This window comes from Procambarus clarkii, chromosome 51 (assembly GCF_040958095.1).
Source record: "Procambarus clarkii isolate CNS0578487 chromosome 51, FALCON_Pclarkii_2.0, whole genome shotgun sequence".
Lineage (NCBI taxonomy): Eukaryota > Metazoa > Arthropoda > Malacostraca > Decapoda > Cambaridae > Procambarus > Procambarus clarkii.
Window position 1 is genome coordinate 3724794 of NC_091200.1, and position 15270 is coordinate 3740063.

The 15270-nt window shown below is 48.2% G+C and overlaps 1 protein-coding gene across 4 annotated transcripts in view; it reads left to right on the forward strand.

Annotated features, from left to right (window-relative positions):
• Nucleotides 1-15270, forward strand: part of LOC123774585 (uncharacterized) — a 92847-nt gene that overhangs the window by 55399 nt on the left and 22178 nt on the right. For 3 of the 4 annotated variants that reach the window (XM_045768972.2, XM_045768971.2, XM_045768973.2), the window contains exons 3-7: nucleotides 3370-3582; nucleotides 6001-6248; nucleotides 6401-7548; nucleotides 7768-7922; nucleotides 8737-8849. In XM_045768972.2, coding sequence (XP_045624928.1) covers nucleotides 3370-3582; nucleotides 6001-6248; nucleotides 6401-7548; nucleotides 7768-7922; nucleotides 8737-8849 — 1877 coding nt within the window. The remainder of the gene's footprint in view (nucleotides 1-3369; nucleotides 3583-6000; nucleotides 6249-6400; nucleotides 7549-7767; nucleotides 7923-8736; nucleotides 8850-15270) is intronic. The other variant, XM_045768974.2, reaches the window with a different exon arrangement.

Below are 15270 nucleotides of genomic sequence, written 5' to 3' on the forward strand. Positions count from 1 at the left end.
CACACGCACTCTCACACAGCTTTACCCGCTCTTCGCACTCATTTACACAAGCACTTCACGCTTACTCCTCGCTGAGACCCTATGCACTCTCTCACACACTCTCACAACCGTTCCGCACTCTGGCAAGCAATTCTCATTCACGCTCACAAGGAATACGCAAGCACTCCACACGCACTCTGCCAAGTACATTATACGCACTCTTGCACACACTCTTGTAAGCACGCGGAATGCAAACCTAACCCTTCCTCTCCCTTAATACTTCGTTGTTTTGTATAAAGGACTCGAACATCCAGGGAGAGAGACCTCGTAGACTCAGGCGGTCTCAGCCTACCCACGCCCTCAAGGAAGACTCACAACACACACACACAGGCAGACGCACACCCATTAACAGACAGATGGAACCGATAACAGCACCCCGCTCTTGCAAGGGGTTAGGAAAGACGTAGAGTTATTACCAGGAAATAAACAGCAACGGAAAATGAGTGAGGCTCTCCGTTATCCGCAGGGGGCGCCACGTTCGACCCCCCTCCTCCTCCTGCTCCCCCATGCATGGTCCACCACTTCACCCCTTCCCCCAGTGTTACCAGGAGGGGGGTATACCTGGCTGCACCCAGGTCTCTCTCTGTCTCTCTCTGTCTCTCTCTCTCTCTCTCTCTGTCTCTCTGTCTCTCTCTGTCTCTCTCTGTCTCTCTCTGTCTCTCTGTCTCTCTCTCTCTCTCTCTCTCTCTCTCTCTCTCTCTCTCTCTCTCTCTCTCTCTCTCTCTCTCTCTCTCTCTCTCTCTCTCTCTCTCTCTCTCTCTCTCTCTCTCTCTCTCTGTCTCTCTGTCTCTCTCTCTCTCTCTCTTTTCTCTTCTATACGCCAGACATCTTTCACCTATTATGTGGAGGATTGGGTCACTATTTGGCGCGACCCCCAGGGGCCGTCTTGCCAGTATTGTTGGCCAAAGTAATGCACTGGAGCTCCTTGCCCGGATGATGGGCCCTGTGGCCATCTACCTGGATGATCAGCACTGTGGCCCCCCTACCCGGATGATGAGCACTGTGGCCCCCCTACCTGGATGATCAGCACTGTGGCCACCCCCCTACCTGGATAATGGACCCCGCCTGTCCGTGCTGGATTACCGTCAGATAATTAAGCTCAAATTATTTACATGATAAAACATAACTTGAAAAGAGATTTGAATCCCAGGCCTTTCCAGCGGGAGGGCGAGTAATTAGTCTGCCAAAAAATCTCTCATGAACAACATGCACCACGGGGCCCCCTAGACTCGTGGGGGGGCCTAGACTCGTGGGGGGGGCCTAGACTCGTGGGGGGGGCCTAGACTCGTGGGGGGGGCCTAGACTCGTGGGGGGACCCTAAACAACTGCTCAGTGTACCTATACGTAAAGAGGGCACTGCCGACCCCTTTTTAATAAGATCAAGAGGACCAATCAGCCTATGTCGGTCCCATACCCCTGACCATTCACCCCTGCAAAGTTGGGTAAGGCTTGTCCTAAGTGACTGGCGTCCAATCTTGGACAGGGAAACATGCAAATAGATCTTGTCTTATAGACATAGATTAGTTATACTAAAGAAGAGGGGAAGGCAGAGGAGGGAAGAAAAAGATGAGAGAGGGGAGGAAGAAGATATACCTCACGTAATGCTCATCAATATGTAATATAAAACATGCCATGGAATACACATTCTTAAGTTGACACACCTTCATGTACACCAGTAAAGGCACAGGGATATAGAGCAATAGAGTAATCTAGAGATTATTCTGTAGAGCAATAGAGACAGGAAGAAACGTCATATCTTGCTAGACCACTGTGGCTCTAGCCTTCATGCTCTGCTCTCACTGAAGAACTCTCACACTATGGTGCAAGTGTCAATGTCCCTCAGCTCTCTCTTTGTTTATTGAAAATTTGGTTTCGTCGTTTGTTTGCGATCGTCGGGTTATTGAGCAATGAATCCTCACAATGGTGGAGCTACGGTTATCGTAGATCGTGAACTGTGCTGGCTATGGAGCCCGGCCACTCCTGAGGGTTCTCCTGCTCGCTCTCTGGTCTGAGAGATTGTCGTAGCCTTGAATGCTCTGTACGTCTGAAGTGTGCTTGCTGGGTGGTTACTATGCCAATGGTGCAGAGGTTGATTCTAAGTGTCCCGCCCCCCTACATCCTTTATCCTGCGTCCTCCCAACCCACTCCATCACCTTACCTTATGTTCCTTTACCCAGCGTCCACCCTTCTGTTTCCCTAGTGCCTCCCCTTCCACTTCCCTCAGCGTCCCCTCTTCCTGTTACCCAGAGTGTCCATCCTTGCCCTCACCAGTATTCCACATTACCCACTCTCCCCGCACTCAAAAATAATGATTCAAGCAGATGCGCATAACTTGGCGGACGGGAACATTAATGAGTTTGACCAAATAGTCTCCAAACAGCAGAAAGTTACCAGACAGCACACGCTCCACGCCTCTCAGGTATTTCAAGGAGAAAGCTTCTTCTGGAAAGGTCACAAGCATCGTTCTCCAAGACAGCGGAGAGCGTCTGACTGGCTGTTTGACAAGGCAGGCGGCGATAGGACGGTGTTGTATGAATAGCTTCATACAACTAAGGCGTGTGTTGTATGAAGCTATAACGAGGTTCAATACTTCCCAAACACTATTAATCAGGCCGGCACGCCCCCAGGATGTACTAGCTTTGTTGGCTTTGACGTTCACTCCATTTGTTTATCTAGGCGTACAAAGCTCTATCATTAGCCTTAGCTCTGTGTTTTGAGATTTTCTTTAACCCACTTTCTCTTTCGAAGCATTTTATTACAGCATTATATTTCGTTACTTCTAAATATTCTCATTGACTATCTCACTCCTAAAACAATTTTATACTCGTTAAGGTAAAGTTATTAAGGCAAAAGATACATAAAAAATGCTGGCAATCTGATCTGTCAGGAAAACTGGCCTGTAATTATTATATTGAAAACTTTTTTGGACAGCATACCTGAGGTTTGACGGTGTGCAGGACACCCCGCCACAGACATACAGTCTGACACATCGCTCTTTAATCGTGTCCTCCTCTTACGTCCCAGGTTGCTGCTGGTGTTCGGTGCAAGTTTTCGAGTTCGAAGCCAGCGGGAAATCTTCAGAGTTTCACGCGGTACAGTTAACTGTTTCCTCCTCTGCTATCCCAGGTTGCTGCTGGTGTTCGGTGCAAGTTTTCGAGTTCGAAGCCAGCGGGAAATCTTCAGAGTTTCACGCGGTACAGTTAACTGTTTCCTCCTCTGCTATCCCAGGTTGCTGCTGGTGTTCGGTGCAAGTGTTCGAGTTCGAAGCCAGCGGGAAATCTTCAGAGTTTCACGCGGTACAGTTAACTGTTTCCTCCTCTGCCATGCCAGGTTGCTGCTGGTGTTCGGTGCAAGTGTTCGAGTTCCAAGCTAGCGGGGAGCAGTCAGACAGCCACCTGCGGTACAGGGACAAGTTATCCTTCGCGCCCCTCGACTCTCTCTCCTTCTGCGTGAGGCTCAGATTCTACTTCCTGTGGGAAGTGTCCGGATTCCTCCAGGTCTCCGACAACTCCACTGGTCAGCTGATACACACCATACAGGCAGGTGAGTGACGGGAGTGTTCGCTGTCCTCGACAACTGTCCTGCCCTCGACAACTGTCCTGCCCTCGATAACTGTCCTGCCCTTGACAATTGTACATTGTCCCCGACAACTGTATACTCTCCTCCACAACTGTATACTGTCCTCGACAGCTGTATGCTGTCCTCGACCACTGCCTTTGACAGCTGTAAACTGTCACCAACAACTCTACGCTGTCCTCGACAATTACACTATGTTCTGAATAACTGTACGTTGTCTTCGACATCTGTGAGCAGCCTTTGGCAGTTGTATCTTGTCCTGGAAAACTGTACGTTGTCTTCAACAACTATTCACTGCCCTCGACAACTATATGCTGCCCTCGACAACCATACGCTACCCTTGACAACCGTACGCTACCTTCGATAACCGTACGCTACCCTCGACAACCATACGCTACCCTTGACAACCGTACGCTACCTTCGACAACCGTACGCTACCCTCGACAACCATATGCTACCTTCGACAACCGTACGCTACCCTCGACAACCGTACGCTACACTCGACAACCATATGCTACCTTCGACAACCGTACGCTACCCTCGACAACCGTACGCTACCTTCGACAACCGTACGCTACCCTCGACAACCGTATGCTACCTTCGACAACAGTACGCTACCCTCGACAACCGTACGCTACCCTCGACAACCGTACGTTACTTTCGACAACCGTACGCTACCCTCGTCAACCGTACGCTACGTTCGACAACCGTACGCTACCCTCGACAACCGTACGCTACTTTCGACAACCGTACGCTACCCTCGACAACCGTACGCTACCCTCGACTACCGTACGCTACCTTCGACAACAGTACGCTGCTCTCGACAACTGTATGCTGTCCTCGACAACCGTACACTGCCATCGACAATCGTACGCTACCTTCGACAACCATACGCTGCCATCGACAACTGTATGCTGTCCTCGACAACCGTACGCTACCCTCGACAACCGTACGCTGCCATCGACAACCATACGCTGCTCTAGACAATCGTACGCTGCCCCTCGACAACCGTACACTGCCCCTCGACAACCGTACACTGTCCTCGACAACCGTACGCTGTCCTCGACAACCGTACGCTGTCCTCGACAACCGTACGCTGCCCTCGACACCTGTACACTGTCCTCGACAACCGTACACTGTCCTCGACAACCGTACGCTGTCCTCGACAACTGTACGCTGTCCTCGACAACGGTACGCTTTCCTCGATAACTGTACACTGTCCTCGACAACCGTACACTGTCCTCGACAACCGTACGCTGCCCTCGACAACTGTAGGGCGGTTTTCTTGGGTTCATTTTCATAATGATGTTTCAAGTGTGCCTTCTGTGAGTGGACTTCATGATTGTGCTTTAAGTGTGTGTAGTTGCTGTGTTTGAGGAGTTGATGATCTGGTATTGGGTATATGTTTCTTAAGGAGAAGCCTTAATGTTCCATTGTCATATATATGAGGAAAACACGTACACGTGGCTGTTGTATAGAAGTTGGAGTTTCATGTATCAGGTGTATGGAGGTGAGGCTGAAGGGCCACGCGTGCGTGCATGTTAAAGGTGTGTGGAGATGCAATGCAGGTGTGTGTGTGTGTGTAGATATGAGACCTTTATATTCATACGTTTGCTGGGGCGGTTCTTTCTCCGGTCACGACCACGGCGGTCTCCGGGTTTGGAGTCCCCCATGCTCTTTTTCACCAACTTCGAGGTCAACTCCGGAGCCGGAGCCCTTACGGCAGTTCGTTGTTACCTTCAACCTCGTTCTGACAGTTTATGTGACGGAGCTGGAACCAGTCGTATTGGCGTTTGCCTTTCCATTGGAGACTTTCGGCGCCGTGGAGAGGGGGCACCTGCTGCATGGGTGACAACTTCTCCTCCGTGTCAACCTACCCTGGCTTTGCGCCCTGGTGAGGCCACTCCAGACCGACAACCAGAGCGCAATTCCATAGTCTCTCGAGATGCCTACTACTACTAGTATATGAGAGATGACATGTGTTCACTTATGTCCGGGGATTGTGTTCCCGCTGCTGAACACAACAGCGGGAACACCGCATGTACGTGCTTACCTATTGTTGGGTGTGAGTAATTAACTTCAGGTCTCCTGCGTATGTGTGTGTGTGGGGGGGGGGTGTACGTATGTGTGTGTACGTATGTGTGTACGTATGTGTGTGTACGTATGTGTGTGTACGTATGTCTGTGTTACAGGCACACGTCCCTGCATCCCTCGTCAAAACTCGTCTCTATTGCAGATTCGCTCGGTGCTCTTTATTAAGTGCATTACAAAAGTCATCGTGTGAGTCTATTAGGGCTATTATAGGTAAAATATAGACAAAATAACTCCAGAAACTTCATATATCTATTTTGGCCAGTCATGTGCGCTTCCATTCTCTACCACCAGAGGTCAACTTAAACTACATACGGGTTACATTGTCTAAGTTTCGTCGCTATTACTTCCTGAAGCATCGTCTACGGGCACTCACGTGGCACCACCTGTGTGTCACTCACGGCAACGGGGTCACCGTGACGTATCTGGATGGCACTGTGCAAGACTCTCACAATTACCAGCTCGGAGAACCAATTACTGGAACACAAATTAAGATTGGCGCCTGGAATGCAGATCACAGTTTCAGCGGCCAACTCTCACAGGTAGGTCCTTCAACAGCCAGTTCCCTCAGGTAGGTCCTGAAGGAGGTCCTTCCAACAAATTTTGTGTTAAATATTTAACTTGATCTTAGAGCAGAAAAACAAAGTTGTTAAGAATTCAGTATCCTAGGTACTCTGGTTTTAATTTCTTTTAGGTCAACATATGGAGCCGCACACTGACGGCTGACGAAGTGGCCGCTCTGTCAGAGTGTTTCATGCAAGAGGAGGGAGACGTCGTTCCTTGGAGAGGCCCCTGGACGTCTGTTGGGGATGTGACGGAGACTGAAGAGTCTTTTGATGACCTTTGCCAGGAAGCTTCGGGCACAGACTACTTTGTCTTCACCGACTTCACTGCCACTTCTGCCTTCCAAGTATGTGAAGGTCTCGGTGGGTCTCTTCCGACGCCTCACTCTAGAGAGGAGTACAATACATTGTTAAAGGCTGTAGAGAAGCACCACGCTGAGGGAGGCAAGGTGTGCAAGCCCTTCTGGGTGGGGATCACAGATGCCAAGGAAGAGGGAGTGTGGACTCACATGAAGTACATGACACAGGTGCGTCCCTCTTGGGCACTGGACGAACCGGACGGGAGCAAGCTGGAGAACTGTGCCGTAGCGGAGGGTCCCCTCAAGCTGGCCGACACCCGCTGTGACGACTTACAGTGTGCGGTGTGCGCAGTCCCGCGGCGCCCCGTCTGGGTGCTCTTGGGAGCCTGCGAGAGGTATCGACGAAACACACACCTTGTAGCCCTTCAGGATAAAACTGGGAAATTTTTGTTCAGAGGCTACTCGGACTACCAAATAATCCGGAGTGAGGATAAGAGTGAGTGGCTGTGGTGGGACTGGCGCAATAACCAGACTGTCGCTAGTTTGGTTGACGCAGTAAGTGGCTTTCCTATTGGCCGTCAGAAATGGACCCTGAAGAAGGCCATGTGTGGTCAGGCTGTAGGTCAGACTCGCCCCCTCCTGTTGACTCCCTGTGGTGCAGGTCAGTTCTCCTGTGACGACGCCTCCTGCATCCCTCTCTTCCAGCGCTGCGACCTCAAGTTCGACTGTCGGGACAAGAGTGACGAGAGTGGCTGTCAGCTGGTGTTCTTCCCTTCCGTCTACCGCCCCGATTTGCCTCCGGTCATCAACAGCGACAGCAACTCGTCCGAGCCCTTGCCCGTCACTCTGCACGTCATCATCGAGAGTGCCGACGTGGACACGCCGTCAATGCACATGCACGTCAATCTCAACGTCAGCATGACATGGCAAGAGGCAAGACTCAAATTCCTTAACCTCAATGAAGACTATACCCTCAACAGGTAATATGCAAATCCCATTTACGAATACATTTTCAGAAATACGTCTGGAAATTGAAAAAATCACCTTCAAATAAAATAAAATATTCAAAACACCTTACACCAACAGTATTGAATATTAAAATTAAATACTTCATGACAATGTCAATCTTCAACACCATCCCGCTGTTACACGAATCGACTCGTGGTGTTATTTTGAGTTCCTTCTGTTCTTTCGGGCAGGTTGCCGTACGAGACGATGAAGCAGGTGTGGGTGCCCGTGGTGGACTTCACCAACACCAAGGGCATCCACATCACGCAGACGGACCACCAGGCCACCATGGTGGTCAACATGCAGGGCAAACCCAGCCTAGGCGACGACACGCGCCCCGAGGAGTGTAAGGACCCACTCTCAACCACACTCTCAATCACACACACTCAACCACACTCTCAACCACACTCTTACAATCATTTCTTCTCACGTGACTCTTTCAACATGGAACTTAGAGGTGCTGCCACCCTCTTGCCTTGTTATCCCCTTGTTGCGTGCCCCAAAAGTTTATATCACAGTTTCTCGAAGACATTTGACGGACCCGAGTGTGTCTGTCAGCAAAATAAGAGCCCCGCCTCTCGCCGTCTTGACATTCTTCGTTTCCCATCCTTATTCACTACAAGACACAGATTACTGATGGTATATGAGCATGTCAGTAGGGGTTATTGTCATACATGTAAATTAATTGTGTAAATAAGGACTATAAAATTCTCAACAGGTAAATGACTTGCAGTATACTTCAAATATGTATGTTCATTTTGTTGTATTGTTAAAGTGGATGACAAATGTGAAATATTGTTGATAGATGTATTATTTGTATCTGTGTAACTGTTACATGTTCTTGTCTAACTATATGACTGTATCACGCATAACTATATGCATAACTATATGACTGTATTATGCATAACTATATGACTATTATGCATAACTATATGACTGTATTATGCAAAACTGTATGACTATCATAAATGACTATATTACACGTACCTGCATTTCTAAAAGCATCACCAGTGCCTGTCTATATGGCTAATTTACCAGTGACTGACTCTGTGTGGATATATCACTAGTGATTATCTAATTGCTTAAATGCATCAACAGTAACTGACTAACTGTATAACTACATCACCAGTGACTGTCTGACTGGATATTGGTCTTCACAGTGGAGGTGTACGCGGGCCTGGAGAACCCCATAAGTGTAAGGAGGAAGTACAGCATAACCTTCCAGTGCGAGTTTGACCTCAAGATGTACCCGTTCGACGAGCAGGTGAGAGAAGTACGCATTTACACGACTTTGTAAGAAGAAATTTACCCCTTTAGACGACCTAAGAAGATGTTAACCCCCCCCCCCCACCCGCCCACTTCCCCTTTTTGAAAAGCATGTGACAAAATGATGTTCCCCTCAACGAGCAAGGTAAATTGTATGTATGTTTTAGCAGCAGGAGGGATTGAACTCTTCAACGAGCTAGTGAGAGAGAAACAGAGAGAGACAGAGAGAGACAGAGAAACAGAGAGAAAGACAGAGAAGGGAGGGGAAGGGAATTATCGAGGGAAGGCGCCAAGCCATTACGGCTGTATAGCACTTGGAAGGGGTCTAGATACAGTATAAAGATTTGGGATGGGACGGGGGGAAGGAATGGTACCCAACATCTTGGACGGTCGGGGATTGAACGTCGACCTGCATGAAGCGAGACCGTCGCTCTATCGTCCAGCCCAACTAGAGAGAGAGAGAGAGAGAGAGAAAGAGAGAGAGAGAGAGAGAGAGAGAGAGAGAGAGAGAGAGAGAGAGAGAGAGAGAGAGAGAGAGAGAGAGAGAGAGAGAGAGAGAGAGAGAGAGAGAGAGAGAGAGAGAGAGAGAGAGAGAGAGGGAGAGAGAGAGAGAGACAGAGAGACAGAGAGAGAGACAGAGAGAGAGACAGACAGACAGAGAACCCTTCGACGAGCTGTCAATAATATAATAGGTATTTTCAAACACAAATATATTGCGCGGAAGAAAATTACCCTTTAGAGCAGCAGGTATTGAAAGTATTGTCCCTGTGTTGTAGTGTGAGTTAAGCCTGCAGGAGCAGAGTGGATCGTGTTGTTGTGTCAACACACACACACACACCGCCTTCCTAACCTCCCATATATTACTCCACCAGTAACATAGTTTCATTTCCCAGATTACCTTAATCTCTCTGAGTGAAATGATTATTCCTTTGGGTATAACAACTTAGATTCATGAAGTCGCTATAGGGTCTGAACCCTTAGATGCACAAAATGTAATCCAGTAAGTGTATTATAATTCAAAAATTACTGTCTAGCCCCCTCATGCCTTTCCCTAGACGATAATGGACGGAGTTATGGACACACTATCCTTTATCTTAACCTTTATCTCCCATCTGTACCTCTCTCTCTCTCTCTCTCTTTATTTCCCTCTCTCCCTTTTTTCTTTTTTAGGAACGGTGCTAATGTTTTTAATGAAAATGGAAGTTAAGAGCTTGACCATAAAAACCCATTTATTTAATGAGCTTATAATTACTTTTTCGTTGGGAATAAACTTTATTTACTGTTAAGTTAAAATCATGTTAGGTGCAGGGTTAACCTGGACCCAACTGTGTACCAGAGCCTTCATGTGGTCGATAACCATGATTTCATGTATATCTTTATGTTGAGCAAACAAGTTCCAAATTCGAGACAGCTTAAAAATGAATGATCACAGATGGACTGTTGTTCTTGAGAATGGCAAAGCCAACAGGATGATGTTGATGACTGAGCGCCTTGTGTTGTGGTTACCAACTTCTAGTTGTCCACAAAATTGCCCCCAGGTGGAGAACCTTGAGATAATTCGTGTTATACATGACAATAAGGCCACACATACATCTCTTCAGTGTTAGATGTCAGATGCAGAGATCAATTCAACCAGACCACGTCAAAACTAGAGATGAATCTTCCTGCAACGTTCCTTATCTTTCCTAGAATTTAAATAAATGATGATGGGGGGAGGAACACGATAGTGGTACATATTTTAAAGATGAGACCAAACCTGTGATTCACACAAGGTTTTGCAACCCCTGCTGTCGAGATGGTTTAAGATGAGCCTTAGAGCTGTAGGTTTCTTGGCTGCCTTGCTTAATAACTTACTCCATGTTTACTAACTAAGTTGGCTGCTTACTTCATCCCCCATAATGTCAACTTCATTATTGAGCACTAGAATTTTCCCACACATTTCTATGTCACTCTCAGCTGCACTTATCATGCAGTCTAGTCATGGTAATTGCCTGTGGGGTTTTTCCTCAACGCAACACAGATGAGTAACTCACACAACAAATATAGTTATACTATTAATATTTTACTATAAAATACTTCAGTATCAAATTAATTGTGACTTGTAAACATGGTAGGTATTAACGTGCAAATATGACAGGTATTAACATGTAAATATGACATATATTAACATGTAAATATGGCAGGTATTAATATATGCCGCCATAAAATCTAGTCTAACAACGATATATTTCAAATTTCTTACACATTAACATAATTAGTTTATCTTTCACGAGTAAGCAAAAATAACTGACTTCGCGACCGTAAGAGCATTCTAGCGTTACCTGTCTATCTAGATTCTATCTAGATAGAATCGTTACATTCTATGTAGATTCGATTCTCCTTGTCCAAAGCACAGTGAAGGTGGTTCTTCCTTACTGTTCTTTATATAACAATGGCCGTACTCCTCCCTGTTGTCACGTGGGGGTGGGCGGTCCGGGGCTCTGCTAACACTCGGCTGCTAGGGGCTCAAAGGCCCAAATACTCAGCCCCTCCGACTCCCTGGATTCACCGGAGTCTCCTTGGTCACACAAGATAGGACCAACAATGCCCACCTCCGCAGGTCTTTGCTTCCACCAAAAGGGGTGCCACTGATTCACCCTGGAAGCCCTTCAGTCAGACACGGGGAAACTGCTGTTAACAGTTCCGGCCTAGACCCGTGGGGGAGTGAAGGAAGACTCAGGCTTACCTATAACCATAACCTCCCTGAGTCTTGCCTGCCAGACAAAAAAGGTTGCAGGAACTCCTTTCCCGCCTGTCTTCTCTATCTTCCTCTTAGCAAGGTCGCCAGCTGGGTTATTGTATCTGCATCCCAGCAATGCAGTTCAGTGGGTGTATTATATATTATTTGTAGCCAGAAATGTATGCTCATAGAGAAATATCACAAATGGAGGCACACTCAAACACAGTAATAAAATGTGTGGATTTACTGATGCAAATTACATGAACACACACACACAATCACAAGTAATACATGAATATGGAATATGGATAATGAGTCTGGAGATCGTCAGCCTCTTCTTCCACGACCATCCAACGCTCCTTCTACTGGGCAGGAAGACAGGAGCCTCACACTCTCACCGGAGGGCCTCTTCACCACGTCGGCACCTCTTCTTCACTGTCCTGCCATCCATACACACTGTCCTCTCTGACAGTCCTGGACACAAGCTGCCTTGCAGCCTACTCTACTATTAAAGTAATAAAGTCTTGCTGCCACATACACGAGTAAATATTGTGGCCTAACTAGCCTACTCATACAAGGGGTAATGGGAGGGAAAAATGATCTACCTTACACTCCTGGCTCACGACGCCTGTCCCTCGATGGTGTGAGGTTCCCACGCTTCCTTGGGTCGATCCTCGACGATCCAGGACGTTCCACAGGTCCTCAGGTGTCGTGAAGCCTTCGCGTCGTCGCCGTTCCAATCCCTGAGATTCAGCTGCCCCAATCCTGGTTCATCGATGGGCGCTGAGCTAATCACTATTTTTCCCCACACTCGCCTCTCCCACAGGGCGTCGCTCCTTGTCCTAGGCACGGTGTCGTCCTTCCAAGATTCTCAGTGGATGTGACCCCAGTCACAGCTGGCTTGCTCGCCCACCTTCCAGACCTCAACGTCCAGCCAGCGGCGCCGCCCAGCGTCGTCGCCGACTATTTTCCAAGTTTGGGCACTTCTCTGCTCACTGAACTTGGTTCCTCTTTTGCTTCCCAGAAGCACAGGGTCTCCAATAACTGTGGTAGGCTGCGCAGGCCAGCTCAATCCACTGAACAAGGCTTGCAGAGCCTCCAATCTTTGAGAGCAGACCGAGGCGCGTCCTGTCGCTTCCACGGTCAGTACAACTCTGACGTTGGCGCCGCCCGGGGCACTCGGTGACGTCATGGCGGGCCCTGATTTGTCGCCCGCGACCTACGTCGGCCAATCCGCGATCGGCATAGTGTCCCTTCCACAAGGTCATATCTGCCGTAGGGGATACTGTTTCATTTTATAACAGGGCGACAATTTCTCCTTATTTACAACTTATAATGTAACCTCCTTCCATTAACTGGCAGCCGGTCTGGTCGCCACATATATCATTAGACTCCCTGAACCTCAGAGAATCAGTAGGGAGAGCTGATATGACTCTTTAAGCCGGCAAACGGAAGAAATAGGAGAGGGCACCGTAACACTGTTCACCTTGAACAATCTGTTCTACTAGGAACTAAACTCTCTCACTTTAAAGTAACAAACGTCTGATCTCCCACGAGTTTGGCAACGATCAGAATGGGAGAGCTGGCAGCTAGTGTCGCTGTATGACATTCTTGAGTGTGGCGCCTCTGATTGGTCTTGTAATATAGCAGCTACACACACACACACACACACACACGCACACACACACGCACACACACACACACACACACACACACACACACACACACACACACACACACACACACACACACACACACACACACACACACACACACACACACACACACACACAAGAAGTGTTTACTAGAGTTGGATGTGACAAAGGCTATAGGCCCAGATGGAATCTCCCCTTGGATACTAAGGGAAGGAGCAGAAGCACTGTGCCTGCCACTCTCCATATTGTATAACAAATCACTGGCAACAGGGAAACTGCCAGAAATTTGGAAGGCGGCTAACGTAGTTCCAATATACAAGAAAGGGAATAGGCAGGAGGCACTGAACTAAAGGCCAGTGTCCCTAACCTGCATACCATGCAAGCTGATGGAGAAGATTGTGCGAAGAAAGCTAGTTGAACATCTGGAGCGAAAGAACTTTGTAACACAGCATCAACATGGGTTCAGAGATGGCAAGTCCTGCCTCACAGGGCTAATTGAATTCTACGACCAGGCAACAAAAATCAGGCAAGAGAGAGAGGGGTGGGCAGACTGCATATTTTTGGATTGTCAAAAAGCCTTTGATACAGTACCACACAAGAGGATAGAGAAAAAGCTGGAGATGCAGGTTGGAGTGAAAGGGAAGGTACTTCGTTGGGTAAGGGAGTACCTAAGTAACAGAAGACAACGAGTCACTGTGAGGGGTGAGGTCTCAGATTGGCGTGACGTCACAAGTGGAGTCCCGCAGGGGTCAGTCCTTGGACCAATACTTTTTCTGATATATGTAAATGATCTCCCAGAGGGTATAGAATCGTTTCTCTCAAGGTTTGCTGATGATGCAAAAATTATGAGGAGGATTAAAACAGAGGATGATAGTGGGAGGCTACAGGACGACCTAGACAGACTGAATGAATGGTCCAACAAATGGCTGCTAAAGTTTAACCCGAGTAAATGCAAAGTAATGAAACTAGGCGGTGGAAACAGGAGGCCAGACACAAGATACAGAATAGGAGATGAAGTACTTAATGAAACGGAAAGAGAGAAAGATCTAGGAATTGATATCACACCAAACCTGTCTCCTGAAGCCCACATAAAGAGAATTACGTCTGCGGCATATGCGAGGCTGGCTAACATCAGAACAGCCTTCAGGAACCTGTGTAAGGAATCGTTTAGAATCTTGTACACCACATATGTAAGACCAATCCTGGAGTATGCGGCCCCAGCATGGAGCCCGTACCTTGTCAAGCACAAGACGAAGCTGGAAAAAGTTCAGAGGTATGCCACTAGACTGGTCCCAGAACTAAGAGGCATGAGTTACAAGGAAAGGCTGCGGGAAATGCACCTTACGACACTGGAAGACAGAAGAGTGAGGGGAGACATGATCACTACCTACAAAATCCTCAGGGGAATTGACAGGGTACACAAGGATAAACTATTCAACACTGGCGGTACGCGAACAAGGGGACACAGGTGGAAACTGAGTACCCAAATGAGCCACAGGGACGTTAGAAAGAACTTTTTCAGTGTCAGAGTAGTTAACAGATGGAATGCATTAGGCAGAGATGTGGTGGAAGCTGACTCCATACACAGTTTTAAATGTAGATATGATAGAGCCCAATAGGCTCAGGAATCTGCACACCAGTTGATTGACAGTTGAGAGGCGGGACCAAAGAGCCAAAGCACAACCCCCGCAAGCACAACTAGGTGAGTACACACACACACGTGGAAAGAGCGTAGTGATGGTGTCTGGCCCGAGTAAAGAGTGTTCGTTAAGTGGATATAAGTCGATGGGGAATAGCGGTGTCGGGTGGGAAGAGGGCGGTAGTTCGCGGGATGAGTGCTGTGAAGGAGGGGGAAGGGGTGAGAGAGGACGGTAGTCAGTGGGAAGAAGGTGGTGGTTGGTGGGAAAAGGGCGGTGATGGGCGGGAGGGGGGAAGGAAGAGGGAAGTGTGGGGAGAAAAGAAGGTTGGTGAAGATGGGAAGAGTGTGGTAGCCAGCGGGAAGAGTGTGGTAGCCGGCGGGAAGAGTGTGGTAGCCGGCGGGAAGAGCGTGGTAG